Below are 14,895 nucleotides of genomic sequence, written 5' to 3'. Positions count from 1 at the left end.
ATAAGGGTGGTCAGGATGGATTAAAGAAACGATGCTTAGAGCACATACACTGCAGGCCATTATTCGGTGCCCAGCTTTGAAAACAGCAGACTTGCGCGCTTTACTGAAGGCGGTCTTCCGGATTCCGACTCTGTCTGGACGATGACCTGAGACTCCCCCGCTTCCACCGCGTTCCCTGGGGGGTGCCCAGCATCCGACAGAGCCCACCGCCGGCGCAGGAGGATCCCCTCCCATCCAGCCCACCGGCGCCGGGGGGACCTCCCGGTCGGCCACTGGCTCGCTCAAGACGCACGCGGAGATCAAGCTGGAGCAAAAGAGCTCAGCGCCCGCTCCCACACAGACGTGGGCTCCCATTTGCGCGGCGGCTCCGCCACATTCGGGTTGGCTGCCTTCCCTCACCGATAAAAAGGGATTTTTGTTTCAAGCATTTTTCGACTAAAACTGCAAGTGACAACACTGAGCTGCTCCAAACACTCTCCTCTTTATTTTGGGAGAAGTCAGGCTCAGCCTCTGCTTTGATTTTATTCAAATGTTTTCGTCCTTTCCCACCCAGCAGTGAAAAGCTCACCATTGTAATTAAACATGTACGGGTTTTTCCTCTTTCGCACTGCCAATTTCTCACATTCTGAATCGCAAATTACCTCAGGAATGTTCCGCTACGACGTGCTCTTCTACAGTATTTACAAAGAAAACCCCGGGCAGGCGAAGACCTGGGACTGGTGACTCTGGACGACGTCTTCCGGTCCTTCCAGCTCTGAGGCTCACGCCACCCGCCCCTCAATGAGACGCCTAAGTTCACATGAAATGAAACGGCTAAGAAAATAAATTCTGTGGACACTACCGTTTTAAATAATTGTAGGTTTCCTTTTTTTGGTGAAGCCTTTTGCTGCGAAGAGCACGTACAGCTGACCCTTGAACACAAGTTTGGGTCCCACTGCATGGGTCCGCTTGTACGTGGATTTTATATATACATACACACGTATATATATAGTACAGTATCATCTTTTCCTTAGGATTTTCTTAATAATGTTTTCTTTTCTCTAGCTTACTCTAAGAATACGGTAGACAATACAAATGGCACACAAACTGTGTTAGTTGAGTGTTACCAGTACAGCTCCGTCAACACGCTATTAGGAGGTAAGTTCTTGGGTGGGGGTCAGAAGTTTATTTGCAGATTTTTGACTGTGCGAAGGGGCCAACTGTACTGAGGTTTTCATTCTTTAAAGGTGGTTTTAAAGGTGACTATAAATATACACGTACATATACCTACATATACACAATTTTCATTATCTAGATATCGTTCAGAAAGAAAACAGATGTCTCATTAGAGGAGTTTCTTGCCCAAAGTACAATCTGGGAATCACTTCCATTAATGCAGGCCTCCTCAGGGCAGATGATGTCACTGTGTCACATCCCCAACACCCAGCACTGTGTCTGACATGCCAGGGGCCCAGTAAGTACTTGCGAATAAATGAATGAAAAGAAGGCATTGAAGTTTATGGACTCCATTTGCAGGCAAATAAAGAGTAGGAAGCAGAGACCCTGCCCTCAAGGAGCTGACACTGATTTGGGAAACAAAGCCTCAAGGCAGGAAGCTGATGAAGGAGAAGCAGGCGCACAAGTACAGAGCGTGTCACACGGGAAGGGGCCTCCTCCTAGGAACGGCGTCCCTCTATACAGCTGGACCCGTCCCAACATACTGGTTACCGGGAAGTGAGGACGCAGAAGATGAAAGAGAAATCCCGAAGTCTCTTTATTCACAACCTTCGACGATGAACACTTAGAGAAATGAAAGGTGCAGTGAGTGCCTCAGCACAGACACATCTCTATACCGCCACTGACAGAAGGGGCCGAGTCCCTCTGGACACAGGGACAAACGGACTCGTGGACAACCCACAGACGGGGGGGGCGGGAGGGACACCTCCTACCCAGAGATCAGTGTTTGCAGAAAGACAATCGGTAGCAGCAGCTCTGGCCACCCTAAAGCACCAGCATGCAACAATGTCAGAGCATACTTTTCCAATGGGCATGCAAGTTAACGAGGAAGTCTGTACAGGGGACACTGGTTCAGAGGGCACCAAAGAGCTGGAGTTCACTGAAATGAGCTATTTTCAGCCGGAGACAAATTCAGCTGAAGACCTACAAAGCAATGAAATCAAAACTTTGGGGTTTACGTTTATCAGACAGAAATAATTTGTATCTGTACAAGACAAAAACCTATAAACTGACACATGGAGCATCAGCATCCGGGCTCTAATCAAGAGTAAGTGGCAAAGTCAGAGAGGCACACTGGGTTAGAAAACTAAACAATCTTGGGTGAATCTGTTAAATAACGGCCCGCACGATGGTGACAAAACACACGGTCCTCCTTTTTCTTTGCTTCATTTCCAAGTCAGGTGTTTCCTTCCCCGGTCACATGCTGGCTGGGCCTGCGCCTCAGGAAGGTCACCTTGTCGCTGGACGTGGGGCTTCTTTCCCTGGCTCCCCACCAACCTCACCTACAAAGGGAAACCGACAGGGACCCCCTTCAGCACAGCAAGGCAAGAAAGAGGACTGAAAACTCCGTGACATGAATACCTATGCCACAGCAGCACATGGGACAGGGTTAGCTCAGTGTTTACTGAATATTCACGAATGCACAAACCAGGTGAACAAGCAAGCTGCAGGCGGCCGCCACCGCGCTGGTGGCGATGCTTCGGAGCCCCTCCACCCAGGACTCATTAACGACCGAAAAGATGCCCTACCGCGGCAGATTTCCGTCAGACTCCTCTGGGCCCTCCTCTCAACAAGGCCTCAACCTTGGGCATCTGCGTGCATCCTGGCTGAGACCAGACTCAGCAAGAGTCCTGCTGAGTCTGTCTGGAGAAGATCCCTGCCCTCAATAGATGATCACCCTCAAGATCCGATCAAATGCGTCATCCCCTTGGTTCTTACTGCTGGCAGGCTACAAATCCCCAGACATCTTTGCCGTGTTCAAAGCTGAGCCCCATCTCTCTCCCTTAGTGGAACACCCCCATTGCCATAATCTTGAGTAAAACCTTCCGCACTGTTTCAGCAAGTGTCAGAACATTTTTTCTCCCGCACCACATCTCTATGAAGCTCTTCACATGAGCAACGGAAAGCCTATAGCTATTCTGATGTACACCGTACGTACATCATACATGCAGGGTGTCCTGGGGGGCCCTCCAGGACACAGTCAGGCCATGACCACTGGTGCCAAGATCCAGAAGACTGGCGCATGGCTGATGTAGGCACTCAGCAGCTGCTAGGTCAATAGGTCAGTCCCCCCCAAGCAGTGCCCTAGGGAGAAGTGACAGACCGCTAGGCAGTATAATACTGTCAATAAAAGGGAAGGCTCTAGTGAATTCAGATTCTAACTTCCACTCAACGGCAGTAAAATACTGAGCAAGTTACTTTATTCTATAAGCTTCACTTTTCTTATCTGCCAAATGAGGTGTATAAGACCTGCCTCATATACTGTGACGCAATTTCACTTGTATTACAAATTTATTCATAAAGCATACCATCATCGCCTAAAGTTAGTAAAATCATCACAGCACCAGTCAAAATTCTTAAGTTATCTCAAAATTTAAAACAAAGCTTTATAAGTTTTACTGAGGTTTTACTGTATTTATGATTTTTACAAGTTGGTTTACTTTTCACTATCGGAAATATATTCACAAAAATGTTCCTAATTTAACAAGTAGTCATGTCCTTTGCAGAAAAGTCAGAGATAGCACAAAGGGGGAGGAAAAAAAAGACTACTCATAATCTCATCTTCCAAAGACAATGACTACAATTTTAGAGTACATATTTCTAGCCTTTTTTATTATTACTCATTGTTTTTAAAAATAGGGATACTTTTCTGTAATCTACTTTTTTGTCTTAATTGATCATGAATAGATTTCCAAATCATTGTGTTAAACTTCTCCTGCAGTGTTACTTTTAATGGATGCACAACGCCAGAGATAAGAAAGCGAATCCCTTCTGTGTATATAAATCTTTGAGCCCATCTCTGAGCACTTCCTGGGGACAAATCTTGGATATGAAACTGCTGAGTCAAGTAAAAGCACATACTGGTCCTTTTTTCGACAAGGTATCATTTGTAGCTGCCACTCATTAGTACTCAGTTCTCAACAATACCAAGGGATCTTGTCCGAACATACATCTGGTTTACTCCTTCAGCAAGCACCTTAGGTCACTGACTACGGCAGACCCTCTCTACCAACAAGACACAGGGGCCCTGCCCTCCAGAGGGTTATGCTTCATCAGGAAAACATTCAACCAACAACAGTCACTTGAGCATAGCTACAGGCCAGAGAAATGGCACAGAGCTGGGGAATACTCAGCAGGAGGACCCATCCCAGATCAAGGATCCACAACGGCTGTCCTGCGCCAGGGCACTAGAAGTGAGCCTTGACGAAAGGCAGGAAAGACGGGTGCGCCAGGTGGAGATGAGACAGCAGGCAGGCGGGAGGCACAGGAGAAATAAGGAGTGAAAATCTTTTAAAGTTTGTAAGATATCTTTTTTTTTAATCAGTAAATGGGTGTTTCTAAGGTGCTTAAGACATGTGTTCTATTCGGCAGTTTTACCTGCAACGCTACTTATGTGTTCCTCGAACATGGAAAATGGAAAACAACAAAACAAAAAACCACCTCTGTGTGGCCAGAACTCTGATTTAAAGGCGGAAGAGTGAGGCGATGATGCTGCAGACAGGGCCAGATAGCACAGGGCTCCCAAAGGACACACAGGCACCTGCACTTCTTCCCAAGGGAGACCAGGTACTGGTCAAGGCTCCTAAACAAGAACATTTTAGAAACACTCACCTGACGCGGTGGAGAAAGGATGGAGACAGGCAAGACTGGAGATAAACGACGGGGCTCTGGGAGGCACTGGTTGCTCTCGCTGCCCAACATCCAGACACCGACTCTGGAAGAACCCTGACACTGGTGGGGTGCAGAGTCCTAACTCCCATTGCAAGACAACAGAGGAAGAGACCCTCTTTTGGCCCCCACACACGTACCAAAGGCAAGAGTTTTAAGTTCCCGGATTTGCTCCATAAATGTCCATCTAGTGTTTACTGTACTCCAGGCCCTGTGCTAGCGGCTGTGGACACAGCAGCAGGCAAGGCAAAGTCACTAAGATATGAGCCCTGAGAGAGGGAGTGAAAGGCACAGGGTCCATCAGAGAAGAAAGCCTGGCAGTGTGCACACGTGTGTCACAATGCACCATATTGCACACTTACTCTAAAAGCCCCGCAGCAGACATCTCTAGTCCCACGGGCCCATGATCCATTTTTCAGACTTGCGACAGGCATGCTGTACCAGCCAGGAAGGAAAAAGAGCTGGTGCTGGGCGGCAGTGTGTGTGCCACATCAGGGCACCTGCCGGAGGCCACAGACAATAGGAGAGGCGAGATTTGAACCCATCGGCCTCCAAAGCCTACGCACCTTTTACTAAGCCACACCCCCACCTAACTGTCACATCGGAGTGGTCTGGTTGCTGCCGGCTCCAGTGCTGGGAATTACCCTGTGGGTGTCCTCAGCCAGAGAGCTCTCCTTCCTGAAGGTTCTCCCAGTCATAAGGGCATTAACAGAATAATCAGGACTGAAGGAGCAACCAGAACACTGGGCCTTTCCCTAACCCACTGCAGCTCTACAAAACCCCTTAAAGGACAATGACACATAATGTGAAAATCACTGTCACTGAACACAGGTGAAGACGCACGTATGCATGCACAAATTTATGCTTCATTCATTCAGAATTCAGGATAAGAATCAATATAAACTCATGAGTTTAGGCTAAAACAATTTATTCGTAAGAGACTTCTTCAAGCTCTTACTTATATCTACAGACTATTTCTTTATTCAGTTCTAACAAGAAGCTTCTATGTCCACAGAAAAGAAAAATATGGAAAGGGCATCTGAAGCAGGCATATGTACACCAACAGCAGCAGGAACTGCTGAGGGCTGACAAGGAGAAAGCAGAAGAACAGGAAAACTAAAAAAACCCGAGAGACACAAAAACTCCTTACAAATAACAGCGGAATAGCTTCCCGCGCCTCAACAAGTTCTAACAGTGTTTACATCACAACTAACAAATTATGTTTAAAGTGTTTGAGATCATTAAAGAAAGTTTATACTACATCCAATGCATTCTATTAACAAAGCAGGGAAATGTTATATTTTACAAAGACTGCCACCCTGAAATGGGAGATTTTAGTGTTTACTGGGCAAAAACCCAGAATTAAACTATCCAGAAAAGTCCACTGTTTCAAACAGAATTACCTTCCTCTTGTCCTGGGTGGCGATGGTTTGAATATAAATGACTTTACAATAACGCAACACTCTGGGCTACAGCGCTAATGGGAACAGCAGTTCAGCTGCACAGCCTCATGGAACCTCACGCGTCCCGGCAGGACTCTGCAGCTAGACAGGCATACTGAAGGACCTACTGGTTTGGTCCACGTTATAGCAAATGTTCTACAGCAAAAGCAGTGGGTTCCTTCTTGTAAGGATGCTCAGGAGCTGGGTTTTTGGTTGGCAATGTCTGACCGGAGACAAAACATTTAATCTCTTTGTAGATCATCGATTCCCTTTTTTGTACAAATTAAATAATGATTTACCTCTCAATTTGGTAGATTTTAACCTACTGCTACAAAATGCTTTAAAAATATCTTATTTTATGTAAGTAATTTAAGCCTTAACACGTTTTTAGTCTGTGAAGATCTTCCCAACGGCACTTTACAAAGAAACATATGTAAAAGGGAATCAAAATAAAAAGTGATTCATACTTATTATGAAGCCTTATGAAACTAACTTACAGCATAAGGGTTACCTCACTTTCAAACTACTGAAAGGATGCAATTAATTCCCCTGAAGGATTTTCCATGTATTGCTGTAGCTTCTTCCAGAGATAAGAACTGCTTTTATGACCTCAATTAAACAGACTTTCCTTCTCACCATTAACCTTTTTGTGAAAAAGGTGGCAACGCAGCAGTGAAATCAATACAGGCATCGCTGCAAAGGTTCTGCCAAATGCATGCCCCTCCCCGGCTGAGGGTTCCAGCAGGAACTGGGCTCCATTCACTCCTGTTCTGTCTCCAAGCCCCGATGATTAGCACACACACGAAGGGGAAAGTCTGAAGGACAAGAATGCAAACAGCAAGACAGCAGGATGTGACAAATGGCCAGTTTCACAGGGATCCAAGTTGTGCAGGGCCTGAAGCCTACACGGTTGGGGTCCTTCTTTTTAAAAACTACAAAATTATAAACACAAGACCACTGAGGTCTTTCCCAGCGTCTTGGAAGGGGCCCATGAAAGTGAGGGACCCTGAAACCTGGTCTTCATTAGCTTCACAGTAAATCTACCCCATAAACGACACCCAGGTTAAGGCTCAGGGATGGGGTAGGACCTCAGATGCCACCTCCTTGTCTTCTCAGTTTGCAGGCGAGAAAACAGCGGGCCAGAAGTGACCAGAGGAGAGGGTGCCACGTGTCGGAGAGATTAGGGGTTTAGAAATTATACAAGGTAGGTAAGAGGGAAGGTGGTTCAGAGACAGTGTGCGTACAGACATGGGCAGTGAGGGGTTTGGCACAGCTGGGATGCTGTCAGCGCTTTTCCTGAGCACAGCTGGTGAGGAAGGACAAGTGCAGCTCTGAGACCAGCGTGACCACACGGTCGGCGAGAACCACTTCGCAGAGCTTAGGGATGGCAGGAGACAGGGTGACGAGGAAATCTAAACACAGACAATGTGTGAAGGCTGTGCCGGTGCAGAGAGGCTAGCTCCTACGAGCAAGGCCCAAACACGGGCAGGTCACTGAGCACATGCAGACGTGAGGCCATGACTCACAAATGACAGAGACCAAGGACAAAAATAAAGGGCGAGGTGACTAGAGGAACCGTGAAATACAGCTCCAGGCCAAACAACTTAATACGCTTGGGAGGTGAGCAGTCAGCAGCCTGATGCTCCAGACTTGCTCCCCAAGCCATTTCTCACTCTCTGAATCATCTCAAACGTCAAGCCAAAAACCTACAAGTCATTAGAAATACCAACATCTCGTGCCTTTCGCATCCAACTCACCTCCAAGTTCTCTCCACTACCATTTCCGGGTTTAGGTTTTAAAGCTTCTGTCCTGCACAACCGCAAAAGCCCTCTTGTCATGATGTACCATCACCCCACGCCATCATCTTACACCTGCCAGGCTAACTCTTAATAATGACATCTGATCACTTCACTTCCTTGCCCCAAATTCTCTGTAACTTCCTGCCATTCCCCATCGCTAGGCTATTACCTTCTACTTCTATTATCTAACCCTACTTCTTTAAACCTCAGCTCAAATCCCCGCTCCTGCAAAGACACTTTCCTGCCCCTGCTTGGCCACCGTAGACAAGTCGTCCTCTCGGCTATCCATACACTGGTCTGCCGTCTTTTCATCTTCCTTTCTGCATGGACTTAGCACTTGCTAGGGGCTGGAGCCCCGGCTGAGGACAGCCCAGACATGCCTGGGGGGAAAGGCACACAAGTTTTGAGACGCGAGTGCAGACATCAGAGGACGCCTCTCTGGGGGCGATCACACAGTTGTGCGGCCGGGTAGCCGAGAAGAGCGGAGCCGGCATTGGCACACATCTCTTGAGGGGACCGTCAGGTCAGGACCCGGAATTGGCACACGTCTCTTGAGGCTCGGGTCAGGATGACACCAAAGAGGAGGAAGCGAAGGTCGCAGCCGGGGGGGGGGGGGGGGGGGGGGGGGGGGGGAGGGAGATCAGGGAATGAGGTGACAGGGACGGAGAGGCCCAGGAGGGAAAAGGCGGTGGGCGGCGATTCCCAGGTACCCGGAGCGGGGCGGCGGGGCTGAGGGCGGGCAAGGCCGCGGAGGGCTCGGACCCGGGCCCAGGGACCCGCGACGGGGTTCACGGCCGGGGCGGCCGCGACGGCGCAGAAACGCGAGCGCAGCGAGCCGAGCCCGGCAGGCGGGGAGCGGTCGGGACGGCGCTGGCCCCGCAGACCCGGCCCTACCTAGAGATACGCCAGCACAGCCAGAGACGCGCCCGCACCGCCCTCGGCCCAGCCGCAGCCGTCTGCGCACTTCCGCTTCCGCCCCAAGCGCTTCCGCTCGCCGGAACCTCCCTGCACGGGGGGCGGGGCCTGCCCGGCCGGTTTCCCCGGCTCCGGGGAAGCGAGCTGCGCAGGCGCCACGCCCGTGTCCTTGGAAACCGCGCGTTGCTTCCTCGGTCGGGGTCACACGGTTCCTGCGCCTCCCGTGGGCGTCGGCGGGGCGCCGCCTCTTTCCTCTCCTTTCTGCCAGTGCTGCGCTGCGGGCCGCGGGTGGATTGAGGCTGGCCGCCTGGGCTCGTTCGCCCTGCTGGCCTGTGGGGGCCGACGCTACCCGGAGCCCCTGGCGCCAGTTTTTCGGGGACCCAGGTGACCGCCGCGGCCGGCTCGGGAGAAGGTCAGGCTTGCCTGAAGCCCGGCTGTCCCGAAAGGCTCTTGGAGGTTGCCGCTCCGTCGGAAAGCAGAGCGCTCTCTGAAACCTTTTCTAAGTCTAAACGGTGCAAAGCGAAGAGTACACCACTTCGCTTTTAGGAAAGACCTGCACTGGTGCCCCGGTGGCTTTTTTCATGCAAGCGGAAGTCCTCTTCGGATTTCTTTGAGTTAGCGGAAACGCGCTGACGAAGTGGGGTGACAAACTTTGGGAAACCGGGGCAAACCTGTGTTAACCAACTCTGAATGTGCCCATTTACGCGTGAGGTATGGGGAGTGGGAGTGGGGAATACGGAATCGTGTGCGTGATCCTGGGCAAGTTGTTTTTTAACCTCTGTACGCACAGCTTCCTCGACTCTTTAGTTGGGACGGTAATGGTACTTCCCAGGCAGTGCTTACGAGGAATATAGCAGAGGGGCGCCTGGCGGCTCGGGAGGTTAAGCGACCAAACTTTGGTTTCTGCTCAGGTCTTGGTGTCACAGTTCTTGAGATTCTCTCTCCCTCTCTCTGTGCCTCTCTGCTGCTCTCGCTCTCTCAAATAAATTTTAAAAAGCAAAAACAAACCAAAAAACAAAGAATATGGCAGAGCACTCAGCCCTTGGTAAGCACGTACATTTTAGCCACTTGTTGGTATTGCTGTCTGTGATGATGATGATCATAATTACCCTTGAAGCCGAATTTATTTGCTGGGCAGGTTTTCTGGTCTGAATGGAGTGAGGTTTCTGGGGAGAAGCAAGGACAGGTGCAGAAGCAGGACGTTTTAGAGGAATTTCACGGACTGTAACCTATACATGAGAGAGTGGTGGCAGATAAAACTGGATGGTGAACAGGATCACCTGGTCATGCAGCGTCGCCATCTCATGTTAAGGAGTTTGGACTCTGCTTGTAAGGCACCATATCCACCTTATTTCGAAAACCGCTTGAAGATCAGTCAAGTTCACAGTCAGGACATGCTCCCTTAAAGCTCAGATATCAGGCAGTCCAGACTATACCCAATGTCCGTTCCTCTAGCTGCAATGCCACCCTTTTCTCTACAACCAAGAGAATGTTTCACTGGCCAAGTGTGATAGCAGATTAGCCTTTAAACCAATCTAATTTATTTTTAGGTAAATTACGGAGGAAGTTAAATTGTTAGTAATACCTAGTTATTTAGGCCGCATCTCAAAACCTGTCTGTACACACAACATATCTGGTAGTGCTGCTGTGAACCCCAGGGAACGAGAGGCTTCCGCTGAAGTAAAATGATCAAATGCTGCTCTCTTCAGAGTCTCTTGCAAAGCACTTGACAGATCAAGTGCTCAGAAAGCATTACCAAACTGCAGCGACACCACATGTATGTATTACATCTGAGAAGGAATCTCTGCACCCGGCATACAAGGCTTTCCTCTCTGGCTGACTTTAAAAATTTCTTTCGGTAAAATCAACAGTGCTTAGCAGCTACTACTGGTTGGGTGCCACACCAAGAAGGATGTGAAGTGGTCTCTCATCTTAAGGGACACACGGTGCGGTTGGGAAGACAAATGAACATACATTAAATATTGGGAAACAAGTGAAACATAGTGTCAAGTTTATAACATGCGGATGAAGAAGGCAGCAAGAAGATAAAGTGTGACTTGAGCCTGGAAGGAAGTGGAATCTCAGAAGAGGAAGGTCAGAAGAAGAAAACCTAGGAAACAAAAGGAGTTCGGAAGGAGCAAGGGGCAAGCAGAGACACCAGCTGCAGCCTGTGGGGACCCAGACGGTGGAGGCGGAGGGTGGCAGGCCAGCCAAAGCTCCTCAAACTGCCTTAGGTGAGTCCCACCACTTGGCGGTCTTCATCTATCCCACAGAGCTTCCGATAAGCATGTCTGCCTCCCTCCAAAATAGACACCTGTGACCGAGGATTGACAGACATGTGAGGAAGACAGAAGGAAAGGAAAAAACAAAAAACTAGAAGAAAGAAGAAAAATACTGTAAAAAAACATTGTTCTTTGCAATCTCTGAAGATTATCCATGAGAGAAACAGAGAGGGAATATGTAAAAGAACATTCCAAAAATAAGAGCTCTTGAAAATTATAAAAGCCATGATAAATTTAAAAAGTGTTTAAAATTTTTTTTAATGTTTATTTATTTTTGAGAGAGACAGAGACAATGCGAGTGGGTTAGGGGCAGAGAGAGAGGGAGACACAGAATCAGAAGCAGGCTCCAGGCTCCGAGCTGTCAGCACAGAGCCCGACACAGGGTTCGAACTAGGAGCCATGAGATCATGACCTGAGCGGAAGTCGGACGCTCAACCGACTGAGCCACTCAGGCGCCCTAAATTTAAAAAGTGTTTAAAGTTAGAAGATAAATCTGATGATATCTCACAGATATTGGAACAAAGAGAAAAATATGGAGAAACACAAAACATAAGAAAATTAGAAGATTAAAGTTTGACATGTGAAAAATAGGAATTACAAGAAAGAGAGAAAATGAAGAGGAGGAAATACTCAAGAAATAATCCAAGAAAACTTCCCAGATGTAAAAGACACGTTCTTATATTGAAAAGGATTGCTAAATGCCCAGCACAACAAATCTAAAATGATCCACACTAAGGTACATCATGAAATTTCAGGACACCAGCGATAAAGAAAAGATCTTTAAAAGTTTCCATAAGGAGAGGCACACTGAGTGAACCAAGATGGCCGCTCCCGTGGATCTGGAATTGAAGAGGGCCTTCACAGAGCTTCAAGCCAAAGTTATTGACATTCAACAGAAGGTGAAGTTGCAAACATACAGATTGAACAGCTAAACAGACAAAAAAGCATGCACATCTTACAGATACAGAGATTATGACTTTGATAGATGAGACTAACATGTATGAAGGTGTAGGAAGAATGTTTATTCTTCAGTCCAAGGAGGTAATTCACAATCAACTCAGAGAAACAAAATAGCAGAAGAAAAAATTAAAGAATTGGAACAGAAAAAATCCTACCTGGAGCAGAGTGTGAAGGAAGCTGAGGAACACATCCGGGAGATGCTGATAGCACAAAGGGCACAGTAGGAAACCTCTAGTGAAAGCTTCCTGCCCCTTTCCACTCCTGGCAAGGGCAGAGGGGCCTGTTTGGGGAAACATCCTCTCTTCTGCCCTGATGGGCTTTTTATTTGAGTGATCTGGTAACCCCATGCTTTCTACTTCACCCTGATCCCCTTTTCGATCCTGGCTCTGCCTGCCACCCCTGCCCAACACTCTCCTCCCCTGGGGTGAGTCAGGAACACCCAGGAAAGATGCGGGCCAGGACAGATAGGGGAGCTCTGCCCAAACCTACTACTAGTTATGCTGGTTAGACCAATAAAAGGCATCTGCCCCCCCCCCACCCCCACTCTAAGTCTGCCTTTCTTGAGAACCGAGGGCCAGAGGCTTTCAACCTCAGCTCTTCCCTGACCTGTCCCCCTCCAGAGCTTTGGCTCTGTTCCTTTCGCATTGAAGTCTTTCCTGGTTCTTTTTGTTCCTTTCTGTTCCTTTGAGCAAATCCTTCTACTTCTGGGCCTCCATGCAGATCAGGAAGAAGAGAGACCAGGAGATAACTGAATTTAAGTGAACCTTGGTGGCATTCTGCCTAAAGATTCTTTCCCTGCTTGTTCCATAAGAAAATGTAGTCGGGCTGTCTCCTGGTGGACAGTACAATCCTAAGGCCTCCTAGAGGCTTAGGGGCAGTGGTGTGCTGGAGCTGGCTTGTACTGACTCAGGAGAGCCAATTATTAAAAACCAAGTTATGTAAATAATCATATTTTTAAAAAGGGTAATAAATATTCAGACTTGCCCCTTCCTAAAAAAAAAAAAAAAGTTTCCATAGGAAAAAAGAAAAAGGTCACATTTAAAGGATTGGAAATCAGAAGGGCATGGAAATTCTCAATTGAATCCCAGGAAGCTGAAATTCAGTGGAGACTTAACTTTAAAATTCTGAAGAAAATAATTCTAACACTAAATTCTATTCTCAATCAAAATATTAGTTAAGTGTGAGAGTAGAATAAAGATATATTGAGATACGCAGCTCAAAAATATGATCTACCAAATCCATTCAGAAACCGGCAGAGGGATACTCTCGAAAATTAAGTAGTCAGGAAAGAGGGATATTTAGGACCTGGGTAGCAGGGAATCCAAGTGAAGACAGAGGAGGAAAGTAAGTCCTAGACAGAGACCATTTAAACTAGAGCAGGTGCCTCCCAGAGATACCGTCCTCATCCAGGACAGTGACACCCATGAACACCTGATGTGTCTGAATACTTTAAAGGAAGATCTTTGGAGTTTGGTGATGATAAGTAAGAGGTACACAGAAACGTCAAGCAAATATATTAGGCAATTGTTGAATCCAGTAAAGACAAAAAACTGCACAAAAAATAAAATGTAATCACCGCATATGCCTCAGCTGTGAATAATTACCTAGCTTTAGTAAGGCAAATACACGGGGCACCTATGTGGCTCAGTTGGTTAAGCATCTGACTTCAACTCAGGTCATGTTCTCATGGTTTGTGGGTTCGAGCCCCATGTCAGGCTCTGTGCTGACAGCTCAGAACCTGGAGCCTATTTTAGATTCTCTCTCTCTCTCTCTCTCTCTCTCTCTCTCTCTTTCTCTCTCTTTGCCCTTCCCCTGCTCACACTCTGTCTCTGTCTCTCAAAAATAACAAATCTTAAAAAGAAATTTTTAAGAAAATTCTATTTGAATGGAAAACATTCCTTAAATTACATCTGTTAAAAAAAAAATTGAGGGGCGCCTGAGTGGCTCAGTCAGTTAAGCATCCAACTCTTGATTTCAGCTCAGGTCATGATCTCCTAGTTTGTGAGTTCGATGCCTGCATCGGGCTCTGTGCTGACAGTTTGGAGCCTGGAGCCTGCTTCCGATTCTGTGTCTCTCTCTCTCTCTGCCCCTCCCCCGCTCACACTCTGTCTCTCTCCCCCTCTTTCAAAAATAAACATTAAAAAAATAAAGTAAATACAGAATGGTAGTTTAAAACAAAAGGATGCTATAATTTTTTTTAAAAAATGGGAGGCAATCTTATACGTGTTCATAAATGCGTGTGGGAAATCTGGTGGAAGAGTTAAATCTTCGTCTGCTAAAGCTGGGAAGTCCATAGACAATACGTGCAAGGGAATAAGACAGACATAGCATTAGAGACTCTTTCATAAGAAATAGGAGAGTAAACATTAAAAAAAAGGCCCGGGGGCAGGGGGAGGGGTCTCCTGGGTGGCTCAGTCCATTAAGCCTCTGGCTTCAGCTCGGGTTGTGATCTCACACTTTGTGCCCCGCTTGGGTTCTGTGCTGACAACTCAGAGCCTGGAGCCTGCTTCGGATTCTGTATCTCCCTCTCTCTCTCTCTCTGCCCCTCCCCTGCTCGTTCTCTCTTTCTCTCTCTCAAAAATAAACATTAAAAAAGAAATATGAGAGTAAATT

The 14,895-nt window shown here is 47.5% G+C and overlaps 1 protein-coding gene and 1 pseudogene across 11 annotated transcripts in view; one reads left to right on the top strand and one right to left on the bottom strand.

The window, feature by feature from the left end:
* Positions 1 to 9,176, bottom strand: part of FAM120B (family with sequence similarity 120B) — an 89,335-nt gene extending 80,159 nt beyond the window's left edge. For 2 of the 11 annotated variants that reach the window (XM_045058410.1, XM_045058414.1), the window contains exon 1: positions 8,084 to 8,678. In XM_045058410.1, the coding sequence (XP_044914345.1) occupies positions 8,084 to 8,164 (81 nt within the window). In that variant the 5' untranslated portion in view covers positions 8,165 to 8,678. Of the gene's footprint in view, positions 1 to 641; positions 773 to 8,083; positions 8,683 to 9,019 lie in introns of those variants that run through there. The other 9 variants (XM_045058411.1, XM_023254630.2, XM_045058413.1 and 6 more) reach the window with 9 other exon arrangements.
* Positions 9,177 to 11,692: 2,516 nt separating this feature from the next.
* LOC101100816 lies at positions 11,693 to 13,862 on the top strand (annotated as a pseudogene).
* Positions 13,863 to 14,895: the final 1,033 nt, after the last annotated feature.

Source organism: Felis catus, chromosome B2 (genome assembly GCF_018350175.1).
Source record: "Felis catus isolate Fca126 chromosome B2, F.catus_Fca126_mat1.0, whole genome shotgun sequence".
Taxonomy (NCBI): Eukaryota; Metazoa; Chordata; class Mammalia; order Carnivora; family Felidae; genus Felis; species Felis catus.
Note: the sequence above shows the minus strand (reverse complement) of the source record. Positions and strands in the feature narration are given on the sequence as shown.